At 37.6% G+C, this 20,081-nt stretch overlaps 1 protein-coding gene across 3 annotated transcripts in view; it reads left to right on the forward strand.

The window, feature by feature from the left end:
- Nucleotides 1–20,081, forward strand: part of SPAG9 (sperm associated antigen 9) — a 133,327-nt gene that overhangs the window by 81,117 nt on the left and 32,129 nt on the right. For all 3 annotated transcript variants that reach the window (XM_047832576.1, XM_047832577.1, XM_047832578.1), the window contains 6 exons: nucleotides 4,543–4,750; nucleotides 5,270–5,369; nucleotides 10,721–10,842; nucleotides 17,411–17,468; nucleotides 18,260–18,412; nucleotides 18,848–18,899. In XM_047832576.1, the coding sequence (XP_047688532.1) occupies nucleotides 4,543–4,750; nucleotides 5,270–5,369; nucleotides 10,721–10,842; nucleotides 17,411–17,468; nucleotides 18,260–18,412; nucleotides 18,848–18,899 (693 nt within the window). The remainder of the gene's footprint in view (nucleotides 1–4,542; nucleotides 4,751–5,269; nucleotides 5,370–10,720; nucleotides 10,843–17,410; nucleotides 17,469–18,259; nucleotides 18,413–18,847; nucleotides 18,900–20,081) is intronic.

Consider the following 20,081-nt stretch of genomic DNA (forward strand, 5'->3'; position numbering starts at 1 on the left):
AGGGGGAAAAAAAGAACAAACTTGATGGTTCCCAGAAGGGAGGTGGGTAGGTTAAATAGGTGATGGGGATTAAGGGGTACACTTGTTGTGATGAGCACTTGGTGATGTATGGAAGTGTTGAATCACTATATTCTACACCTGAAACTAATATTACACTGTATATTAACTCACTGGAATTCAAATAAACACTTAAAAAAAAAAGACCATTAGCTAAAACAGTACAACTTGGCAAATGACTAGTATAAAATAGGAATTGGAGGTCTCCACAAGTCACAGACTGAATGTCAAATAATAGCATGCAACTCCCCTGTAACTTTATATTGAATAATTTATATAAATGCTCCCAGTTTCCATTAGGTTCTAATAAGAATTCTCTCTCATTTTGCATATGCTATTTTATGAACCTACTGTTGACCAAAAGTGATGTGTTTTATCTTTTAACAGGTTAATATTTAGGCTTGTCTTTCTTCACTGTATCTTAGTTGGAGGCATTGTTAGTGACAGAGTTTCATAATTTCTTTTGTAGTAGGTGCAGTGTAAGAATATTGTGCCTCCAGGGGCGCCTGGGTGGCTCAGTCGGTTAAGCGTCCGACTTCGGGTCAGGTCATGATCTCACAGTTCGTGGGTTCAAGCCCCGCATTGGGCTCTGTGCTGACAGCTTAGAGCCTGGAGCCTGTTTCAGATTCTGTGTCTCCCTCTCTCTCTGCCCCAACCCCCACTTGTGCTCTGTCTTCCTCTGTCTCAAAAATAAACATTAAAAATTTTTTTTTCTTTAAAAGAATATGGTGCCTCCAAGCAAACACTGTAGCAGATACTTTTCCTGTCAGTGCTTTTACTAATCTCAGGAGCTTTATGTCACCACTGCTTGGGGGACCAACAAGAAGTGCCACTTTTGAAAACTGTCCCCTGAAATTCACAGCTTTTCCCTCCTCAGCTCTCATGCTGTGTCCCTGAGATCCAGAAGTACAGCCCACACAGTGAGCTATTTTAATGAGTGTAAAATATTTTTATATGGTAAAAGTATAAAAGGGAAGTAAGTTACAGATAAAAAAACCTCATGTTATTTGGATAGCCCATGACAAATATAAAACATTTTCTTCGTGGGGTGCCTGGGTGGCTCACTTGTTTAAGTGTCCGACTCTTGCTGACCCAGAGCTCCATCTCGTGAACTGTGGCATCATGTCCAGAGTCAAAACCAAGAGTTGGACCTTTAACAGACTGAGCCACCCAGGCTCTCCACATTATAGCTAATTTTATCAGCATATGGTTATTTAGTGTTGCACTTCAGGTGACAGATAAGCAGTTATCTTAAACTTACAAGGCAGTAATGAATGGATAGCTCCCAATTCATTAGTAGTATGAATGGTGTTCTCAAAACTTTCTTTCAAAGTGAAAGATAACTTCATCTAGTTATACTAATTCAAATTTATTTTATTTTTAAAAAAATTTTTTTAATTTTTTTTTTTAATTTTTGACAGAAAGAGACAGAGCATGAGGCGGGGGGGGGGGGGGGGGCGTGGAGCAGAGAGAGAGGGAGACACAGAAGCTGAAGCAGGCTCCAGGCTCTGAGCTGTCAGCACAGAGCCTGACACAGGACTCAAACTCACAGACCGCGAGATCATGACCTGAGCCGAAGTCGGATGCTCAATTGACTGAACGACCCAGGCACCCCAATTCAAATTGATTTTAAACTTAATTTACTTTTTTCCTTTTTATGATAGTAATGCATGCCTACCGTTAAAAAATTTAGAAACCGAGAAATATTAAAAGCAATAAAAAGTTTTTTTACCTATTATCTGTAGCCACTTTATATAGCTAGAAGTTTGAGACTACATATATAGATTTATATTCTGAGTTTTGTAATTTTTTCTACTTACATGTATATGCATATATGTATGTATATATATGTGGGTGTGTATACATATATATATGCCAACAAGGGCAAAAGGAAAAGCAAAAATCACTTAGTATCCAACTACCCAGTCGCAACCACTATCAAAATCATTGTTGTAACAGAGCTTTTTCTAGCCATGTTTTTTTAAGTTGCTCATACTGTACTGAATTGTTCTTTTGTTCTGTTTTGGTTTTTGAAAGAGAGAGAGAGTGTGCGTGTGCACATGTGTGCACGTGAGTGGAGGAGGGACACAGAGGGAGAGAGAGGATCTCAAGCAGTCTCCTTGCTGAGGGACTCAATCGTATAACCGTGAGATCGTGACCTGAGCCAAAATCGAGAATCAGATGGTTAACAGGCTGAGCCTCCCAGGCACCCCTGCACTGACTTCTTTCAATTCCCAGTCTCATTTGCAAAATATTTTGAAAATTTTCCATTTCAGGAAGTACCCTTCTACAACACAGTTTTTAATTGCTGCATATTAGTCTCTTATATGGATATGGTGTAATTTGCTTAATCTGTTTTGAAGCATTTAGGTTGTTTGCAGTTTTTTGCTGTTACAAATTATGTCATATGTACACTCTTTCTTTAGAAGTATATATATGTAGGGGTGCTTGGGTGGCTCTGTCGGTTAAGCATCCGACTTCAACTCAGGTCATGATCTCATGGTTTGTGGGTTTGAGCCCCGCAAACTGTGCTGACAGCTCAGCCTGGAGTCTGCTTCGGATTCTGTGTCGTACCCCCCCCGCCCCTCCCCCACTCACGCTCTGTGTCTCTCTGTCTTTCAAAAATAAATAAATGTGGAGAATAGCACGCATTTTCTGGGATGAAGGTCATTGGCAAACACTTGGGTTTTAACCATGTGTTAGAGCTCAAGCCCACCAATAGAGCCACGATACTCAGACTCTTAAATGGGTAACTCATGCAGGAGTGGCATTCACATTCTGTGATGTTTTACGTCTCTCATCATTTACAAACAAAAATCAGGGGGAAAAAATAACAACAACCCTCAGAGCCTGGGACAGGGATGAAGAGTTGGGGGCAGGACACTGTGGAAGGGATAAAGAACTTTTTTTAAACTTTAATTTCAGTTATTTATTCAGTTTATATATATGTATATATATGTATATATACACACACACATATATGTATATATATGTATATATATGTATATATATATGTACACACACAAATATATGAATATATATATTCAGTCATATAATGTCAGTTATTTATAAATATTTAGTTTCAGTGTTATATTTGAGACTGACAGTGTTATAGTAGTTTCAGGTGTATAAGAGAGTGGCTCAACAGTTCCATATACTCCTCAGTGCCCATCAAGATGAGTATACTCATTGATCCCCTTCATCTATTTCACCCATCCCTCCACCCACCTCCCCTCTGCGACCCATGTTTTTGTTCAGGATAGTGAAGTGTCTGGTTTTCAGTTTGTTTCCCCCTCACCACTTTGTTCATTTGTTTCTTAAATTCTACATATGACTGAAATCATATGGTATTTGTCTTTCTTTGACTGGCTTATTTCACTTAGCATAATATTCTCTAGCTCCATCCATGTCGCAAATGGCAAGATTTAATTATTTTTTTTATGGCTGAATAATATTCCATTGTATATATACACCACATCTTCTGGATAAAGAGCTCTTGATTTGCCACAGCAAATACAATTTATGTAAATCTATATTCTCATCTGGTAATTGGTTTTATATTTGTTCAGCCACTCTTGGTAGTGAAATTTATACTACATCAAAATTCATGATAGCAAATTAATATTAGGAGATGATAATGAAGGTGAAAATGTTTTAATGTTGTAAAGCTAAGAGTTTTGGTGATAAAGTTCTCCGAGTGTGATTGCTTTCATTGTCATTTCTGTCCACCATAGCACCAGTAGTTGACCATATGACAAAAATGCTTTCTTATACTTGGGTAGAGTTTTAAATTTGAATTTGAGCATACTCTGACTTCTCAGCACCAAAACCAACCTAAATCTCTCAGATGGTGTAATACAAAGCTTAGAGTATGCTTTAATTTTGATTGGTATATTGTTAGTTTTTAACAACGTTCTTTAGTAGTTAAAAAGGATAGCATTTTAAAGGGAGAAATAAGAGTCACTAAAGATCATCCCCCACCATAGCATAATTTAATTTTTTAAGTTACGTTTATTTATACTTTTGCCTTAGGCCATGTGTTTCAGAACTCTCAGAGTTGTGCAGAGTGTATTGTTATACATTGTAATAATTGCTAACACTTTAAATACTTAGTATGTGTAAGCACTTCACTAAGTCTTTTTTTTTTTTTTCTTTAATGTTTATTTATTTTTGAGAGAGAGAGACGGGGTGAGCAGGGGAGGTCAAAGAAAGAGGGAGACACAGGATCCAAAGCAGGCTCCAGGCTCTGAGCTGTCAGCACAAAGGCCGACACAAGGCTCCAGCTCACAAACTGTGAGATCATGACCTGAGCCCAAGTTGGATGCTTAACCAACTGAGCCACCTGGGTGCCCTTCAGTCAGTGACTGTTACTGATTTTTTAATAGAATTTTCTCTCTGTAAGTCTTTTCCTTAACCCATTTAAGAAAACGGTTTAAAGTAAATGAATCATTTAAAGATTTTACCATAATTCTTTTTATTTTGTAGGATGAACTTTCTGATGTTAGCCAAGGAGGATCTAAAGCTACCACTCCAGCATCAACAGCTGCGTCAGATGTGGCAGTAATTCCTACGGATACTCCCTTAAAGGAAGATAATGAAGGATTTGTGAAGGCTGCAGATACACCAAATAAGTCAGAGATAAGCAAGCATATTGAAGTACAGGTAGCTCAAGAAACTAGAAATGTATCAACAGGTAAGTGACCTCAGTTCTTACCTCAGTTACTTTCTGGCAAAGATCATGTGGGTATGAAAAGATACATTTTAGGAGTGTTACTGCTTTAGAGTTATAAAATTATCTTCAATTGTAAATAAGCTGAAAAGAGGTGATGATCAAATAAAATTTTGGACAGCTGGGTTTGGGGAGCCTGAAACGCAGGAGAACAGTCTTTTTCTGCCCCTGGCCTTAGATCATAAGTCTTCATCTTTAATTTCTCTGTGTTTCACTCCTTAGTTAGTAAAAAACAAAAACAAGGCGTTCTGGCCTGGGATGCAATGGACTGTGTCCCAAGAAACCCAAAACAAACCGGTTTCTGATATTGACTGTTAATTGAATATATGACATGTTGTCTAACCCCATGTTTCCTAGAACCCACTCCTTAAAATTTTTTTATGTTGAAATGATGAATTTACAACCATTAAAGCAACAGGATTTTTATATTAGGGGCAGTATGTGATATATGCATTATTTATGTCATCTTGTCCTTTTCCTAAGGTTCTGCTGAAAATGAAGAGAAGTCAGAAGTTCAAGCAATCATTGAATCCACTCCTGAGTTGGATATGGACAAAGATCTCAGTGGATATAAAGGCTCAAGGTACTGTAAATGTTAAATTAAGACATCTTATCCTTCCTTTTCCCCTCTCCCAGAAGCATACTGTTGTTCTCTGGTCTCTGGGCAGAAAAAATGCATTCAAATGTTTTGCTGAAGAAATGTTGCTATTATATTCCAGTTTCCACTTTTGAAATGGTTTAAATATTTTGTGAAATGTTGCCATTGCAGCATCAGGGGTTAGAAACATGGAAGGACAGGGGAAAAAGACAGCCAAGGTGTAACCAATACTTTCTGGAATTTGAGGAAACAGAAACAGGAGTAGGGGAAGTAACAATTTGAGCAAACTTTGTTCCTTCCCCCAGATCAGGAAAAAGATTATGTACCCCCTTAAAAAATGATTTCAGGGTGCCTGGCTGGCTCAATTGGTGGAGCATATGGCTCTTGATCTCAGGGTCGTGAGTTCAAGCCCCATGCTGGGCGTTGGAGCCTACTCAAAAACAAAAACGACTCCCCCCACCCCCTAAACTGTAATGCTATCATTATTGGAAGAAATCAGTCTCATTTTACATGGGGAGGCTGTTTAGTGGTGGCAAGAGAACTGTTATGTGTCATCTAAATCTTAATCAAGGTCGTCTAAAGCATATGGATGTTCAAGAATGTCACACAGGAGCTACTTCCCTTCTCCTAATTTCATCCATAACATTTATCCTTTAATAATAATGACTATAAAATTACCATTGATTGATCATCCATAACATTTATCCTTTAATAATAATGACTGTAAAATTACCATTGATTGATCACTGCAGTCATGATCAAAAGCATGAACCTAGAGTAAGACTATGTGGGTTCAAATACTGCCTTGGATTTGAATCTGAGATATATTTTTTCATCCATAAAAGAGAATTCTGGGGTGCCTGGGTGGCTCAATTGGTTAAGCGTCTGACTTCAGCTCAGGTCATGATCTAGCAGTCCATGAATTCCAGTCGTCCATGAACTCGAGCCCTGTGTCGGGCTCTGTGCTGACAGCTCAGAGCCTGGAGCCTGCTTCAAATTCTATGTCTCCCTCTCTCTGCCCCTCGCCAACTCACGCCTCTGTCTCTTTCTCTCAAAAGTAAATAAACATTAAAAAATTTAAAAAAAAAAGGAAAGAATCCTGATAATACTTAAGATGATTGTGAGAAGTAAATGTATGTTAAATCATTGGCAAAGGGCCTACTTTAATAAAATGTTAGGTGGTATTGTCATTATCCTCATTTAATATTTTATATATATATGTATTTATATATATATATATATAGTTTATTTATTTTGAGAGAGAGCAAGAATCCCAAGCAGGCTCTGCTCTGTTCAGCACAATGCCTGATGCGGGGCTCAAACTCACAAGCTGTGAGATCATGACTAAGCCAAAGTTGGATGCTCAACCAACTGAGCCACCCAGGTGCTCCTCATTTAATATAGTTTTAATTGCAACCTTATGAAGTAAATATCTTTATCCCCATTTAACAGTCAAGGAAGCTCAGAATTGTATAGTAACTTGCCCAAGATTACCAAGTTAGCAAGTGGAGCTGGCATTCAATCTAAGACTCTCTGATTTCAAAGGCTGTGTCCTGTGAAAACATATTTTCTTTTCTTTTTTTAATTTAATTTTTTATTTTTTAAAATTTACATCCAAATTAGCATATAGTGCAACAATGATTTCAGGAGTAGGTTCCTTAGTGTCCCTTATCCATTTAGCCCATCCCCCCTCCCACAACCCCTATAATAACCCTCAGTTTGTTCTCCATATTTATGAGTCTCTTCTGTTTTGTCCCCCTCCCTGTTTTTATATTATTTTTGTTTCCCTTCCCTTATGTTCATCTGTTTTTTCTCTTAAAGTCCTTATATGAGTGAAGTCATACGATTTTTGTCTTTCTCTGACTGACTAATTTCACTCAGCATAATACCCTCCAGTTCCATCCACATAGTTGCAAATGGCAAGATTTCATTCTTTTTGATTGCCGAGTAATACTCCATTGTATGTATATACCACATCTTCTTTATCCATTCATCCATCAATGGACATTTGGGCTCTTTCCATACTTTGGCTATTGTTGATAGTGCTGCTACAAACATGGGGGTGCATGTGTCCCTTCGAAACAGCACACCTGTATCCCTTGGATAGATGCCTAGTAGTGCAATTGCTGAGTCGTAGGGTAGTTCTATTTTTAGTTTTTTTGAGGCACCTCCATACTGTTTTCCAGAGTGGCTGCACCAGCTTGCATTCCCAAAAACATCTTTTCCTTACTGTTTATTTAAAGGTGTAAACAATGCAGAGTGTAAAAAGCGAAATTTGCTTTTTATTTGTCCTCTCCTAAGCCTAGGAGATGCTGCTGCTTATAAGCACTTGTGTGCTTTTGTCATTCTGAACCTCTGTAAAAGTTAAAAATATTATTTTTATTAGACTCATACATGTGTGCAGTATTAAGGTCAAGTGGTAATAATACAAAATTTGAAGGGCAGTAGTAGTCCCTTGCCCCTGCCCACCCCTCATTCCCATTCACAGTAGGCAGTGTCTCTCTCTTCTTCATTATCTTTTTCTCTCCCCCCACCCCCCACCCCTGCCCCAACAAAAGTGGCTGAACTTTTCTGGGGAAACGAACAGGGCGAGGAAGCCTCTCTGTAGGAACTCCCCTTGCTGGGCAGGACTGCCAGGCCCCAGGTCTGTCTAGAAGGCAGGAGAGGGATCAGCGTCATGCCCCCTTTGGTCCGTCCTGGGAGCAGGGATCCAGGCCCTTGCTACTTGGGGCCGAGGTGGGAAACAGCTTTGCCTGTTTTCCCAGGGTCTCCAGCGAGTGTCCATGCTGTGCTCGGAATTGATACCAACCTTCTTGTGGGGCAGTTCAATGTTGAGCTCAACTCTCCCCCAGCATGTTGAGCCCCAATTGACCTCACTAGAGCGGCTTTCACAGGTTGTCCATGGAGAACTTAGGCTTCGGCACAGCTGAGGCTGTGGTGTGGTGGCAGCCACGTCTTAGTTCTCTTTTGCCATTTTTCTTCAGGTATCGGAATCACATCCTTATGGTTCTCTTCCTTGCTCCTTCTGTTTTCTCAGCTGAGATTCTGTGAGAAAATTAAGTCCTAATGCCCCAGGGCATCCCTTGTGCTAATGAATTAGCTACACTCCTGTGCATCTAGAATGGAGACAACAGTCACTCAAATCACTTTCTGTGTTCTGTGGATCAAATGAGGAACCTGATTTTATTTTATTTTTGTAATTAAAAATTTTTTTTTAATCTTTTTTTTTTTTTTTTTTTTGACAGAGAGAGACAGAGACAGAGAGTGAGAGCAGGGGAGGAACAGAGAGAGGGAGACACAGAATCTGAAGCAAGCTCCAGGCTCTGAGCTGTCAGCACAGAGCCCGAAATGGGGCTTGAACCCATGAACAGTGAGTTCATGACGTGAGCTGAAGTCGGATGCTTAACTGACTGAGCCACCCGGGTGCCCCAAGGAACCAGATTTTAAAAACGCTGATACTAGCTGTTGGCTTTACAGTGAAAGATGACAAGGATAGCTCCTTAAATCACCATCCTTCCTTTCATCCTCCCAATATAATTCTGTCTCTGTGTTTGTTAAATTAACATTCATTATTTAAATCATCATGACTATATAAATACTGATCACGGCTTAGCCACAGAATATATTGATTACATTTACTTTCTTTTACAACTTTGTTTTTTCTGGACTCAGTAAAACCCTAATGGGATTTTGTTTTGTTTGCTTAGGCTTAGGTTAGTAGCAGGGCGGGGGCAGAGAGACGGAGAGAGAATCTTAAGCAGACTCCATGCCGACATGGGGCTCAATCTCATGACCTTGAGATCAGGACCTGAGCCAAAAGCAAGAGTTCTCTGGGGGCGGGGGGGAGGTGTCACTGTTCTGGAGGATTGGACCTCACTGTCATAGGGTTTCTTGTGCTTTCGTCCTATCCTTCTGTTTTAGGGTCCCCCTTGCATGCACCTGTCTATAGATTGCTGGTTCCTTCAATTCCTGGGCTTCTCAGAGGTTCTGGCAACGTGCTGTGTTCATTCCTCCCTAAACCCCAGTGGCTTATCAGATTTTTCTGGTCTGTCATATCAGTTTCTGTTACTGGCCTCTTTTCTATTTTAACAGAATTTTGTTCACATTTCGTCTGCTGAAATTTCTTTATCTATTTTCTATGTCCTATTGGGTGACAAATGACTATGTCTAGTCCAGCAAGTTTAACTAGAAATCCTGTGCAGGATAGTGTTAGTGCACACACAAACATTTCCCCATTTCCTTCCATATTCCTGCAATAAAGGGCTTATATATACAGTTTTGTAACTTGCTTTAAATAAACAAAAACAAAAAGCACCTCTATATAATGGGCTTCTTTAGTTTGTAAAGCTCTACTTTGATGTTTTTAACTATAAAGTTAAAAGTCTTTAACTTTTATGTATATCCATAACTTACCTCTGTCCTGTTAATGATCAGTTAGGTCATTTCAATTTTAGCTACTATAGGAATGCTACTCTGATCATCCTTTTACATTTGTAATTTCCGTCTTATGACAGGGTTTTTTTATGATTTTTTTAGACTTTGGCTTTTTGGGTCAGTGGGTATTTATATTATAAATTTTAAAGATTCTGTAATTTCCCTTAAAAGAAAAATAAAACAGCCATGCCAAGTTATACCCAGATAACATATAACACGGTAGTTAACATCATGCATTCTGAAACCTGACTGTCTAGGTTTGAATCCTGCCTCTTTCTCTCATTTGCTGGACAATCTTGGCAAGTTCCTAAATCTCTTTAGTTTCCTCTTCTATAAACTTGGGATGATAGCACCTCCTTTATAGAGTAGGTGCGAGGATTCAGTAAGGCATTCTTGGTAAGGCGCTTATACAGTGCCAGATGCCACGCAGAACAGTGCTGTGTTGGCTGTCATTCTGTATTTTCATCCTGTATTTTCTTCCACAGTTCTTTTGTTTTGTTTTGTTATAAATGTTTATTTATTTATTTTGAGAGAGAGAGAATGCTGTTGTGGCGGGGGGGTGGGGTGGGGGGGCGTACAGAGGGAGAGGGAGAATCCCAAGCAGGCTCCATGCTATCAGCACAGAGCCCAGCGTGGGGCTTGATCCCACGACTTTGAGATCCCGAGCTGAAATTAAAGTCAGACGCTCAACCGACTGAGCCACCCAGGTACCCCTCTTCAGTCATTGTATCTGTGGAATTTGATGAGAATTTCTTAGGAAACCTTTCAGAAATCTTTTGAAATTATGTTTTGTATTAAATATAAATTTAATAGGCAATTACTTGCCTATTGTATTCATTTTACACTGTTGACAACGTCTTTGTAACATTTGTTGATTTGTTTGTGTTGTTTTTATTGCATAGCACTCCCACCAAAGGCATAGAGAACAAAGCTTTTGATCGCAATACAGAATCTCTCTTTGAAGAACTGTCTTCAGCTGGCTCAGGCCTAATTGGAGATGTGGATGAAGGAGCGGATTTACTAGGTATGATAGCTTATCTGAAGAAGTATCATACTGTTTTAAAAATAGATTTTAAATGATTTAATTGAACATTACTTTAAAATGTCCTCAACAGTTCAGTAGCACACAGTGATTGCACTTTCAGGTAATTAATAGGAAAGTATTCTTTGAGATTATGAAAATTTTAAATGAAAGCATCTTTGTATGTGGATATCTCTCAAATTGAATTGCATTTAAATTTGTATTTTGAAATTCACATAGCACATTTTATTGAGTCTGTGCTATATTCCAAGAACAATATTACACATAAGGAGCACAGTGGGGGTGTGTGTGTGTGTGTGTGTGTGTGTGTGTGTGTGTGTGTGTGTGTTTGTGTATAGACTGATAGATAGTTCCTGGCTTAAGTACATTTCTTTTCTTTTTTCTTCTTTTTTTTTTTTTTTTTAAATGTTTACTGATTTGGGGGAGAGTGCAGGTGGGTGAGGGGCAGTGAGAGGGGGCCAGAGGATCCAAATCAGGCTCTGTGCTGACAGCAGCAAGCCTGATGTGGTGCTCGAACTCACAAACCGCAAGATCATGACCTGAGCCGAAGTCGGGTGCTCAACTGACAGCCACTCAGGTGCCCCTTAAGTAGATTTCCTTAAATTCTGTTGACTTTAATTAAGTAAGAATATATAATACTTGTTTTTTTTCTGAGATTTCACAGAATATTCTGTTTTAGCTTTATGGGATGTAATCAGTTTTGAGTTTGTGTTGTTGAAGAACACCTGGTTTGAAAAGAATACTGCATTTAGCTCTTTCAGTACTTATCTGGTGACCTTTGCCAAATGGCTTATCCTCTCCCAATCTTAGTTTCTTAACTATGAAATGAAGGAACTGGATTCTTGTTCAAAGATTGAGCCAGCTGTGGCTCACTGGCCCAAATCCAGCTCCTCTCCTGTGTGTATGAATAAAACTTTATTAGAACACAGCCACTATCATTTGTTTATTTATTATGTGTAGTTGCTTTGGACCCAACAGCAGTTCAGTAGTCTGTAACAGAGATCATATGGCTTACAAAGACAAAAGAGTCACCATCTGACCCTTTACATAAAGAATGCGTGGACTCCTGCTCTAGGTGATCTATAAAGTTTCTTTTAATGATAATTATGAGATTCTGACTTAATGTCAGTTAGCTTTGATGTACTCTTCTTATAATTTAAAACCTTACAGAAATTGAAAATCTTACCATATTAAAAACCTATGCCTTTGGAATAGATACTGGTCTCTAAAAAAGTTTTTGTATCTATTAGTGTAATTATAATAAAGACTATATAGTGTTCTCAAAAGGTGCTCTTTGTTAGTTCTTGTGAATATAGAATGGGATTGCTTGTGTTAATTTGTGTTAAATTTATTGATTACCATTATGTCCTCAAAAGTTTGAAGTATTTTTTGAAGGAAATGTAAGCTGTGTCTAAATGGAGCTCACAGTCTATTTCACAAGGGAGATTGAAAGTTTATCATAAATAAAACTATTCTCAGTTAGTCATAGACTTCCACTGTTAAAGTCTAAGTAAAAGATTGGAAGCAGTTGAATGAGTTTGCATTTCTCAAGGAGGGCTAAAGATTAATTCTTAAGGAACATTCCATTTTTTAACATTTAAATTTACACTGTAACTTTAGTTAACATTTAATTATGCATAAAAAGTTCTGTTTAGGAAACTGAGTCCCTGGCAAAATTGAAGGGTATATGCAAAAAATGTTAGAAAGAAGAATTTTTAAGTGTTTATTATATACAGTAAGATTCACTCTTTATGGTGAATTTTTTGAGTTTTGACAAATGGGCACAATTTATAATCACCAGCAGAATCAATATACCCCCCCAAATTCTTTCATGCTGCTCTTTGTATTTAACCAGAGTGAAGCACTTTTTTTTTTTTAAAGTTTATTCATTTTTTTTGAGAGAGAGAGAGAAAGAGAGAAAATGAGGAAGCAGAGGAAGGGCAGAGAGAGAGAGAGAGAGAGGAACCCAAGCAGGCTCCATGCAGGCGGTGCAGAGCCTGATGCAGGGCTCCAACTCACTAACAGTGAGATCATGATTTAAGGTGAAATCAAGAGTCAGATGCTTAATCGACTGAGCCACCCAGGTGCCCCATGAATGAAGTGCTTTTTTAATGTATACTCTGTATTACTTCATAATGTAATATTGAATAATGTAATTTTTGAGGTTGGTGGTTCCAAACTTAACTTTTTGGAAAGAGTTAAGAAGCCACATAGTATTTAGAGATAATTGTGGTCTTTTAAATCAGATGAAAGCTTCCACTCTTTAAGTCAGAAAATTAAGCATAATGAATAGGTTAACAGCAAAATCCTGATAACTCTGGTTTCCTTTCTACTTTGAAAATAAGAAATAGACTGTAAACTAGTGTCTTTTCCCTTTTTCAGATACCGATATATTTTTTCTCTAGAATGTTCCAGATTAGAAGATTTTACTCTATTACCTTAAGTGTAGTGACTCATGCTTACATGAATACCTTGTGGTCAAAGATGGTAAATGAAATTTCCAACTCATACATGTGTTCCCTGGCTTCTCTTCTGTACAGTTCTGTGATAGCAATTGAAGTGTAATACTAAATGGAAGATAGTGAAACTAACAAAATTGTTTCCCAAGGTTCTTTAATTCACTTGGGTTGATAAATAAGTACATAGTCCATTTCTGTGATTCATTATTCATTTTCTTAATTACTATATTATTGTAGAACTCTTTTCTTGTTCAAGGATATAAATTTTCGCAATCATTATGCCTATACTCAGCATTTAGATTTTTTTTTTTTCTGATTTTAATTTAAAAGAGGCACCGCCCCCTACCCCCGTTTGTCCTTATCCTTTGACTTTATTTTCATCAGTTCTTTTTCTCTTCACTTAGGTCATGTATTCTCTATGGCCACTTTCTAGAACTTGGAAATCATACATCCTACTCTTGGGATTTTCTTTCTCTTGTTATCTTCTATATTTTCAACTTTACTGTCTTTACTTCTTCTATTCTCATTTAAGCATGTTCAGATCTTTTCCATTTAAAAATTAAAGTACTGCCCTCTTCTGACCCTATACCTTCAGCACCTTTCCACCCAATCACTCCCTTTCTTTGCATTTCTGCTTTATACAGCAGTATCAGCGAGGTATCTCCCAGATGCTTGTGATACATCAGTGAACAAAGCGGACTTTTTGAATGTGTAGCTACTTTAAATTGCCAGGATCTCCCTTTTCCCACTCACACCTCTTCTCCTGCAGTCTGTGTGGACATCCTTCCCTGCACTCTCCTTGCCTGAAATAGCCTTCTTGTTTGCTATATCCAGCGGTTCCTTCTGGTTCCATCTACATTCTTTCATATGACTTCTTAGGTAGCATTTGTCTTTAACACCATCTTTGCTGAGTTTCTGTGATAACAGACTTTCCTGCATTCTTTCCTACCTCTTTTCTTTTTCAGTCTTCTTTACAGGATCCTCTTCTCTCCCCACCTTTCAGATACCAGTGCCCCAGGCATGCTTCTTTGTGAAATCTTACTTGCTCTTGTTTCTTGGCTTTCATAGAAAAGTGCTCCACAGTTTTTATCTCCTTCTAAGATCTTTTTCTAGAGCCCCAGACTATTACTTCCAGGCAGCCCACAAGACACCTCTAAGATGATTTATAGCGCTTTACACTTGATGTGCCTAAAGCTCAGTTCATCATTCGTTGTCCTGTTCCTCAAGGCTATTCCTACCCCAGCGTGTACTGTCTCAGTGAATGAATGAGCTCAATGTCCACTCAGTTCTCCATTCAGGATCTCTCCTGCTTCCTTGAGAACCAATCACCAAAGCTTGTTTACTCCCTTTCTTTAAAAAAAAAAAAAAAAAAAAAATCTATATATCTATGTCTTTCTATATTCCCTTGCATATCCTCTTGTTGGAATTCTGCTTTGATCCCCTAGTTAAAGCTCCATTGTCCATGAAATGTATTCTCATGGACCTCACTTTCTTTGATGTGCCACACTTTGTTCTTTACTATAATTGTATACATACTCCTTTCCCTGGGGCTCTAAGCTCTGTGTGGCCAAGACAACTCTGTCCTTTGCTCACTAGTGAGTCTTTAGCACACAGCACAGCAGTTTAGCGAATGGATTGCTACGTAGTTCTATTAGTTTTATTTCACCTCTAAATCTGTGATTCTTTCACCTTTTAGAATTAGAACTCCTTTATGGGAGAATTTGTAAGAAAGCAGTGTACTTTTGGGAAAATGCATGTATAGGTAGACAAAATTGTGCATACTTTCTCAAGGGATTAACAGATCATTTGGAGGCCCAGCTATGGACGTAGCTTGAGGATTGGTGCTAACATCCAAGGGAGACTTCTATGATTTACAAAACTGCCAGGCAGTTGTTTGCTTGTTTTTTAATAGGTAAAGTTGGCAAATATGTTAGATCTACGTTTATGTTTGGTTGAAGCCTTGAATAGAAATGGGGCCACTTCAAGTTATGTTTTTCTTATAGTTAGGAGTTAGTTTTTATCAGTACATTTCAAAATGAAAATTTTGCACAATCCTATTGACCACATATTAAATTTATACACTAGATTTTGAGAGAACTCTTACTGAGAATGTGTAAACTTTAGAAACTACATTATCAGATATGATTCCCATATGGTACATATTTCAAGATTTTTTCTTATTTATAATATTTACATTGTGTTCAGCTAATGGTTGGTTTCTCTACATCTTTTAAATTTTATTGTCTCCTTTCTCTCATTTTGTCACAAATGAGCATAGATCTTGCTTTCTAAAAACAATCTAATTGTGATTCTCATTCATTTTTCTCTTGGGCTGCTTACCCAGGGGAATATTCTGGTGTGTATGCTTTTAAATACTTTAATATTACTGCTTTTTAAGCTAGGTGTTCTTGGCTGCTATCCTCATGTAATGCTTTCTCATCATTTTTTTCTGCTCAACTATTTTTTTTTTTTTTTGCCTTCCATATATTTTCAGCTTTTATGCTTATCTCCCTACATGCTTGAGAGTTTATAGCAAACACAGTCATTACATAAGCTTTTTTCAACCAATCTAAACCCTATTTCTTCTGACTGTAAAGCTTTATTGGAAGTTAACATTAGTGTTTAAAGCACATATTTCAGCAGTATCTTGCCAAAATTCATTTTGGAATTGGAATCTGGAAACTTTTTTAGTTTGTCTTTATTTTCACTTTTTGAAGAATATATAGATGATTAAATAAGCTACTGTTTCTGATATTTATTCTTCATGGTAGAAGTACCCTGATCTTTGAGAGTATTTGAGATAATTATAATAGACAAAATATGAGTTCCGTATATGTAAGCATTGAATTTTTAGCATTCCTAAGTTGGTTTTGTTTTAAATAATCTTTAAGCCATTAGAAATACTACCCTTAAAAAAATTATTTAAAGAAAAAACAATTCCTTTTCCTTATGTAGTTTTCTTTAGAAATATTTCTTTAGGATATTTCCCTTCTGTTTTGCTGGGTTGTGTGAATATTACTTCTTCCGCTGAATGTGTATTTTCCAGCATTAGCTGGGTTAAGTGAGTGATGGGTCTTTTGTTTTGCTTTGTTTTGCTTTTTTGATTTGGTAACTTTTTGAGATACATTCCCTAGTGTGTTGTTTTATTTCTTCAGTTTCTTATAATTAGCAAATTAAATAACTTTCTTCTCCCTAAAGATCATTGCATTGGATCTTGCATTGAATGCTCTATCTGCCAACCTTACAGTCCTCGTTAAATTATTAAACAGGATTCTGTAAAGTAGTAACTGAACATTATCATTTCAGAGGTGGCACTTGGAGGGAAACTTTATATTATTGATGTGGGGTTTTCATTCTAATCCGTTTTCATTGTGTAAAAGAATTGGTAAAACATATCAAAGAGCATCCTTATAAATGAAGGAAATCATCTTAATTTCTGTCTTTTGCACATCATTATGCATTAAATCATAACACTGTGATTCCAGATGTATTTCATATCATGCATAAAACTTTACAGATTAATAATCTTTTTTCATGCTGTTTCTTACATAAAACATTTCTTGTTCTTTGTTTTTGCTTTACATGGAATGCATGGGCTTTAAGACCATAATTTCTTTGGTAAGGTTTCATCTGCATTGGGGTTCCGTCTTTCTTTGGCCTTGTTTCTGCCAGTTCTCTCTTAGTAAGACCTAATTTTTAGGCAAAAGCCTACAGTATCAGCAGTGATTTGGAAATGATTTTTGATCTGTATTAATGCTTACTCTTTTTTTTTTCTCTAAGTACTGCTACTTTTTAGAATATTTGGCAGAAAAGTCTTAATCATTTTGAAATACTATCTATGAGAAACAAAATATAGACTAACAGTTATAAAGAATTGGCTAACAAAATCTTTAGCTTTGTTTTGTGATCGATAATTATGATTTTATAACCTACACAAGTAGATATATCAAATAAAATTATAGACAAAATAAGGTTACTAAAGGACAGGTAAAATTTATAAATTAAAATTTGAGCCTATAGTTTACTATAATACAAGTTTATGTAATTTTTGATAATGTGTTTTGAGAGTTCTTATTTTATTGTTTTGGTAGGAATGGGTCGTGAAGTTGAGAATCTTATATTAGAAAATACACAACTGTTGGAAACCAAGTAAGTATATATCCAAAATTTTAACAAGGAGCACAAGATACTGAAGTTTCTCATCTGAGTCAGTGACCCTTGTTCAAATTTCTTACCTTTTTCCTCTGGGGTGTCTTTATTTCTGCATACATGTTTCGATGTATACCCAGGCCACCTTTTCAGAGCTCTCCTCCATAATTGGAGGTTTTCAGGTATAATTTTGGGGGTCTTAGGCCCTCAGACATATTGGGCTCAGGCAGGTTCTGAGTCATGTGGCAAAGCAGACAGTGGCCCTTTGTTAATTTGCTGTGTCAGAGCATCTTTGGAACACCCAGGTATATCCAAAATAGAATGCAGTTAGAGGCACTATACCTGCCTGTACCCAAAAGATCTATATGTTAGATTTTTTTCCAGTTTTTTTTTTCTTTAGACTTTTTTGCCTCATCAATTATTAAAGGTAAATTCAAGGATAAACCTTACTTTATTGATTAGGTAATATTTTTTTTCAGAACTTAACAACAGTACACGTATGGATGATGCCGTTTTGTAAAAATTTAATCTTAGTTAATTCTGTCATTTTCATTCGTTGGTGATCTGCCTTGCTTTATCCGTGTATTCTTCGATAAGTGAGAAGAGTAAAAACTTACATGGTTGCTCTGTGTTTTTTAATCTTTATTTACAAATGGCACCACATGGAATATCTCTAAAGTATTCAATTATTCAGCTTTGGTTGTATAATTACTTGAGTCTGTAAGAGAATAAGCTGAAAGACAGAAAGAGTATTTATTTGTAATGATACACTCGAAATACGTGTTTCTTAGAAATGCTCTGAATGTAGTGAAGAATGATTTGATAGCAAAGGTGGATGAGCTGACCTGTGAGAAAGATGTGCTACAAGGGGAGCTGGAGGCTGTGAAACAGGCCAAACTGAAGCTGGAGGAAAAGAACAAGGAGCTGGAGGAAGAGCTTAGGAAGTAAGTTTTCTCTGGAATCTTCTGAACCCACCTGTCTTTGCCGGTGTACCACAGAGGGGCCCAGGCGTCACCCCGAGACGGGTACCAGCTGCCTGGGAAAAGGCTGCTGTGCCGTGAGCCTGCCCCTCCTCTCACCCCGTGATACCATGATCACATTCTGAGTCTGTCATGATGTGAAAAAAAGTTAGTAGAACCATTCTAAAATGTGCTAGTAAGGAAATTAGCAATAGTCATTATTTTCCTTCACCCCGCTTTCTTCGACACCGGTTTTTTCCCTGAGAACAGTGCTACATCAGTGTTACCCTAAGTGAAAGCAGCTAAATACTCTGGAAAGAGACAGAGAATCACTTAGTGTTGATTAACATTTGTGACCTACTCTTTTATTCCTTGAAAAGATGAGTGCAACTCAAATAACATATTCCGTTTTTCCCCTAGAGCTCGCGCAGAAGCTGAAGATGCACGACAAAAAGCAAAAGACGACGATGATGTAGGTTTACAATCTTGGACTGTTTTTCTTACCACATTTTGGTATTTCAAGAAAATCTTGTTAATCTTTAGATATAGCGTTATAAAAAGAAAGTCGGGGGGCATCTGGGTGGCTCAGTCGGTTAAGTGCCCGACTCAGTTCAGCTCAGGTCATGATCTCACAGTTTGTCAGATCGAGCCCCCCATCTGGCTTAGCGCTGACAGCATGGAGCCTGCTTGGGATCTTCCCTCTCCCTCTCTCTCTGCCCCTCCCCTGCTGGCTTGTACCTGCGTGTGCATGCTCTCTCTCAAAATAAATCAAAGTAAACTTAAAAAGAAAAGAAAAGAGATGGTCTGTTTGTGGTCTTGAATAGGATAGCTCGTGTTCCCACATGGTATCCAGGTGCTGAGCTTTCTGGCGACCTGTGGTGTGCTTATTTTTTCCTGTGGCTCTGTGCCTTGACCTGCATTTGCTTGTTCAAGCTCAAGGACCAGTTGAAACATTTTGGGATTTATTATTGTTTGTTTTGTCTCAAATTTTGAATTTGAAATATGAAAGCTTAATAATAAAAGTTGTTTAATAGTATTTAACAAAAAGATGAGCTCTAGAACTTTAATAGGAGTCAATCAGCTTATATTGTTTTCAACATATGCAAATTCAAAAGACTGAATATGAGTTTCTTGCCAGTATAATTAGCATACTAGTAATTCTTCTGGCTTCTAGATTATTATTCCTATAACAGGTGTCTGCTGGTCAAGCATCAGCCTTGAGATATGTGGGTGCCCTGTAGAAGATGCTTAATTGATGCCCCTTTAGTCTCACTTTTTGTTTATAAACTTTTTTTCTTTTTTTTTCTTTTCTGAGAGACAGAGAGGGGCAGAGGGAAAGGGAGAATCTTAAGCAGGCCCCATGCCCAGTGCAAAGCCCGATGCGGGGCTTTTCTCACAACCCCGTGAGATCATGACCTGAGCCAAAACCAAGAGTTGGACACTTAACCAACTGAACTACACAGGTGCCCCTAATATGTAATACTTGATACATACCAAAAGTATACATAACACATGTAAGTTACGAAACATAATAAATTAACATAAGGACCCCACCGCCTAACCTAAGAACTAGAACATTATCAAACAATGAAGATACCCTGTGCTCCCCGCTTCCAGAGGAGACCACTGTCCTATATTTATCATTTTCTTACCT

Source organism: Prionailurus viverrinus, chromosome E1, assembly GCF_022837055.1.
Source record: "Prionailurus viverrinus isolate Anna chromosome E1, UM_Priviv_1.0, whole genome shotgun sequence".
Taxonomy (NCBI): Eukaryota; Metazoa; Chordata; class Mammalia; order Carnivora; family Felidae; genus Prionailurus; species Prionailurus viverrinus.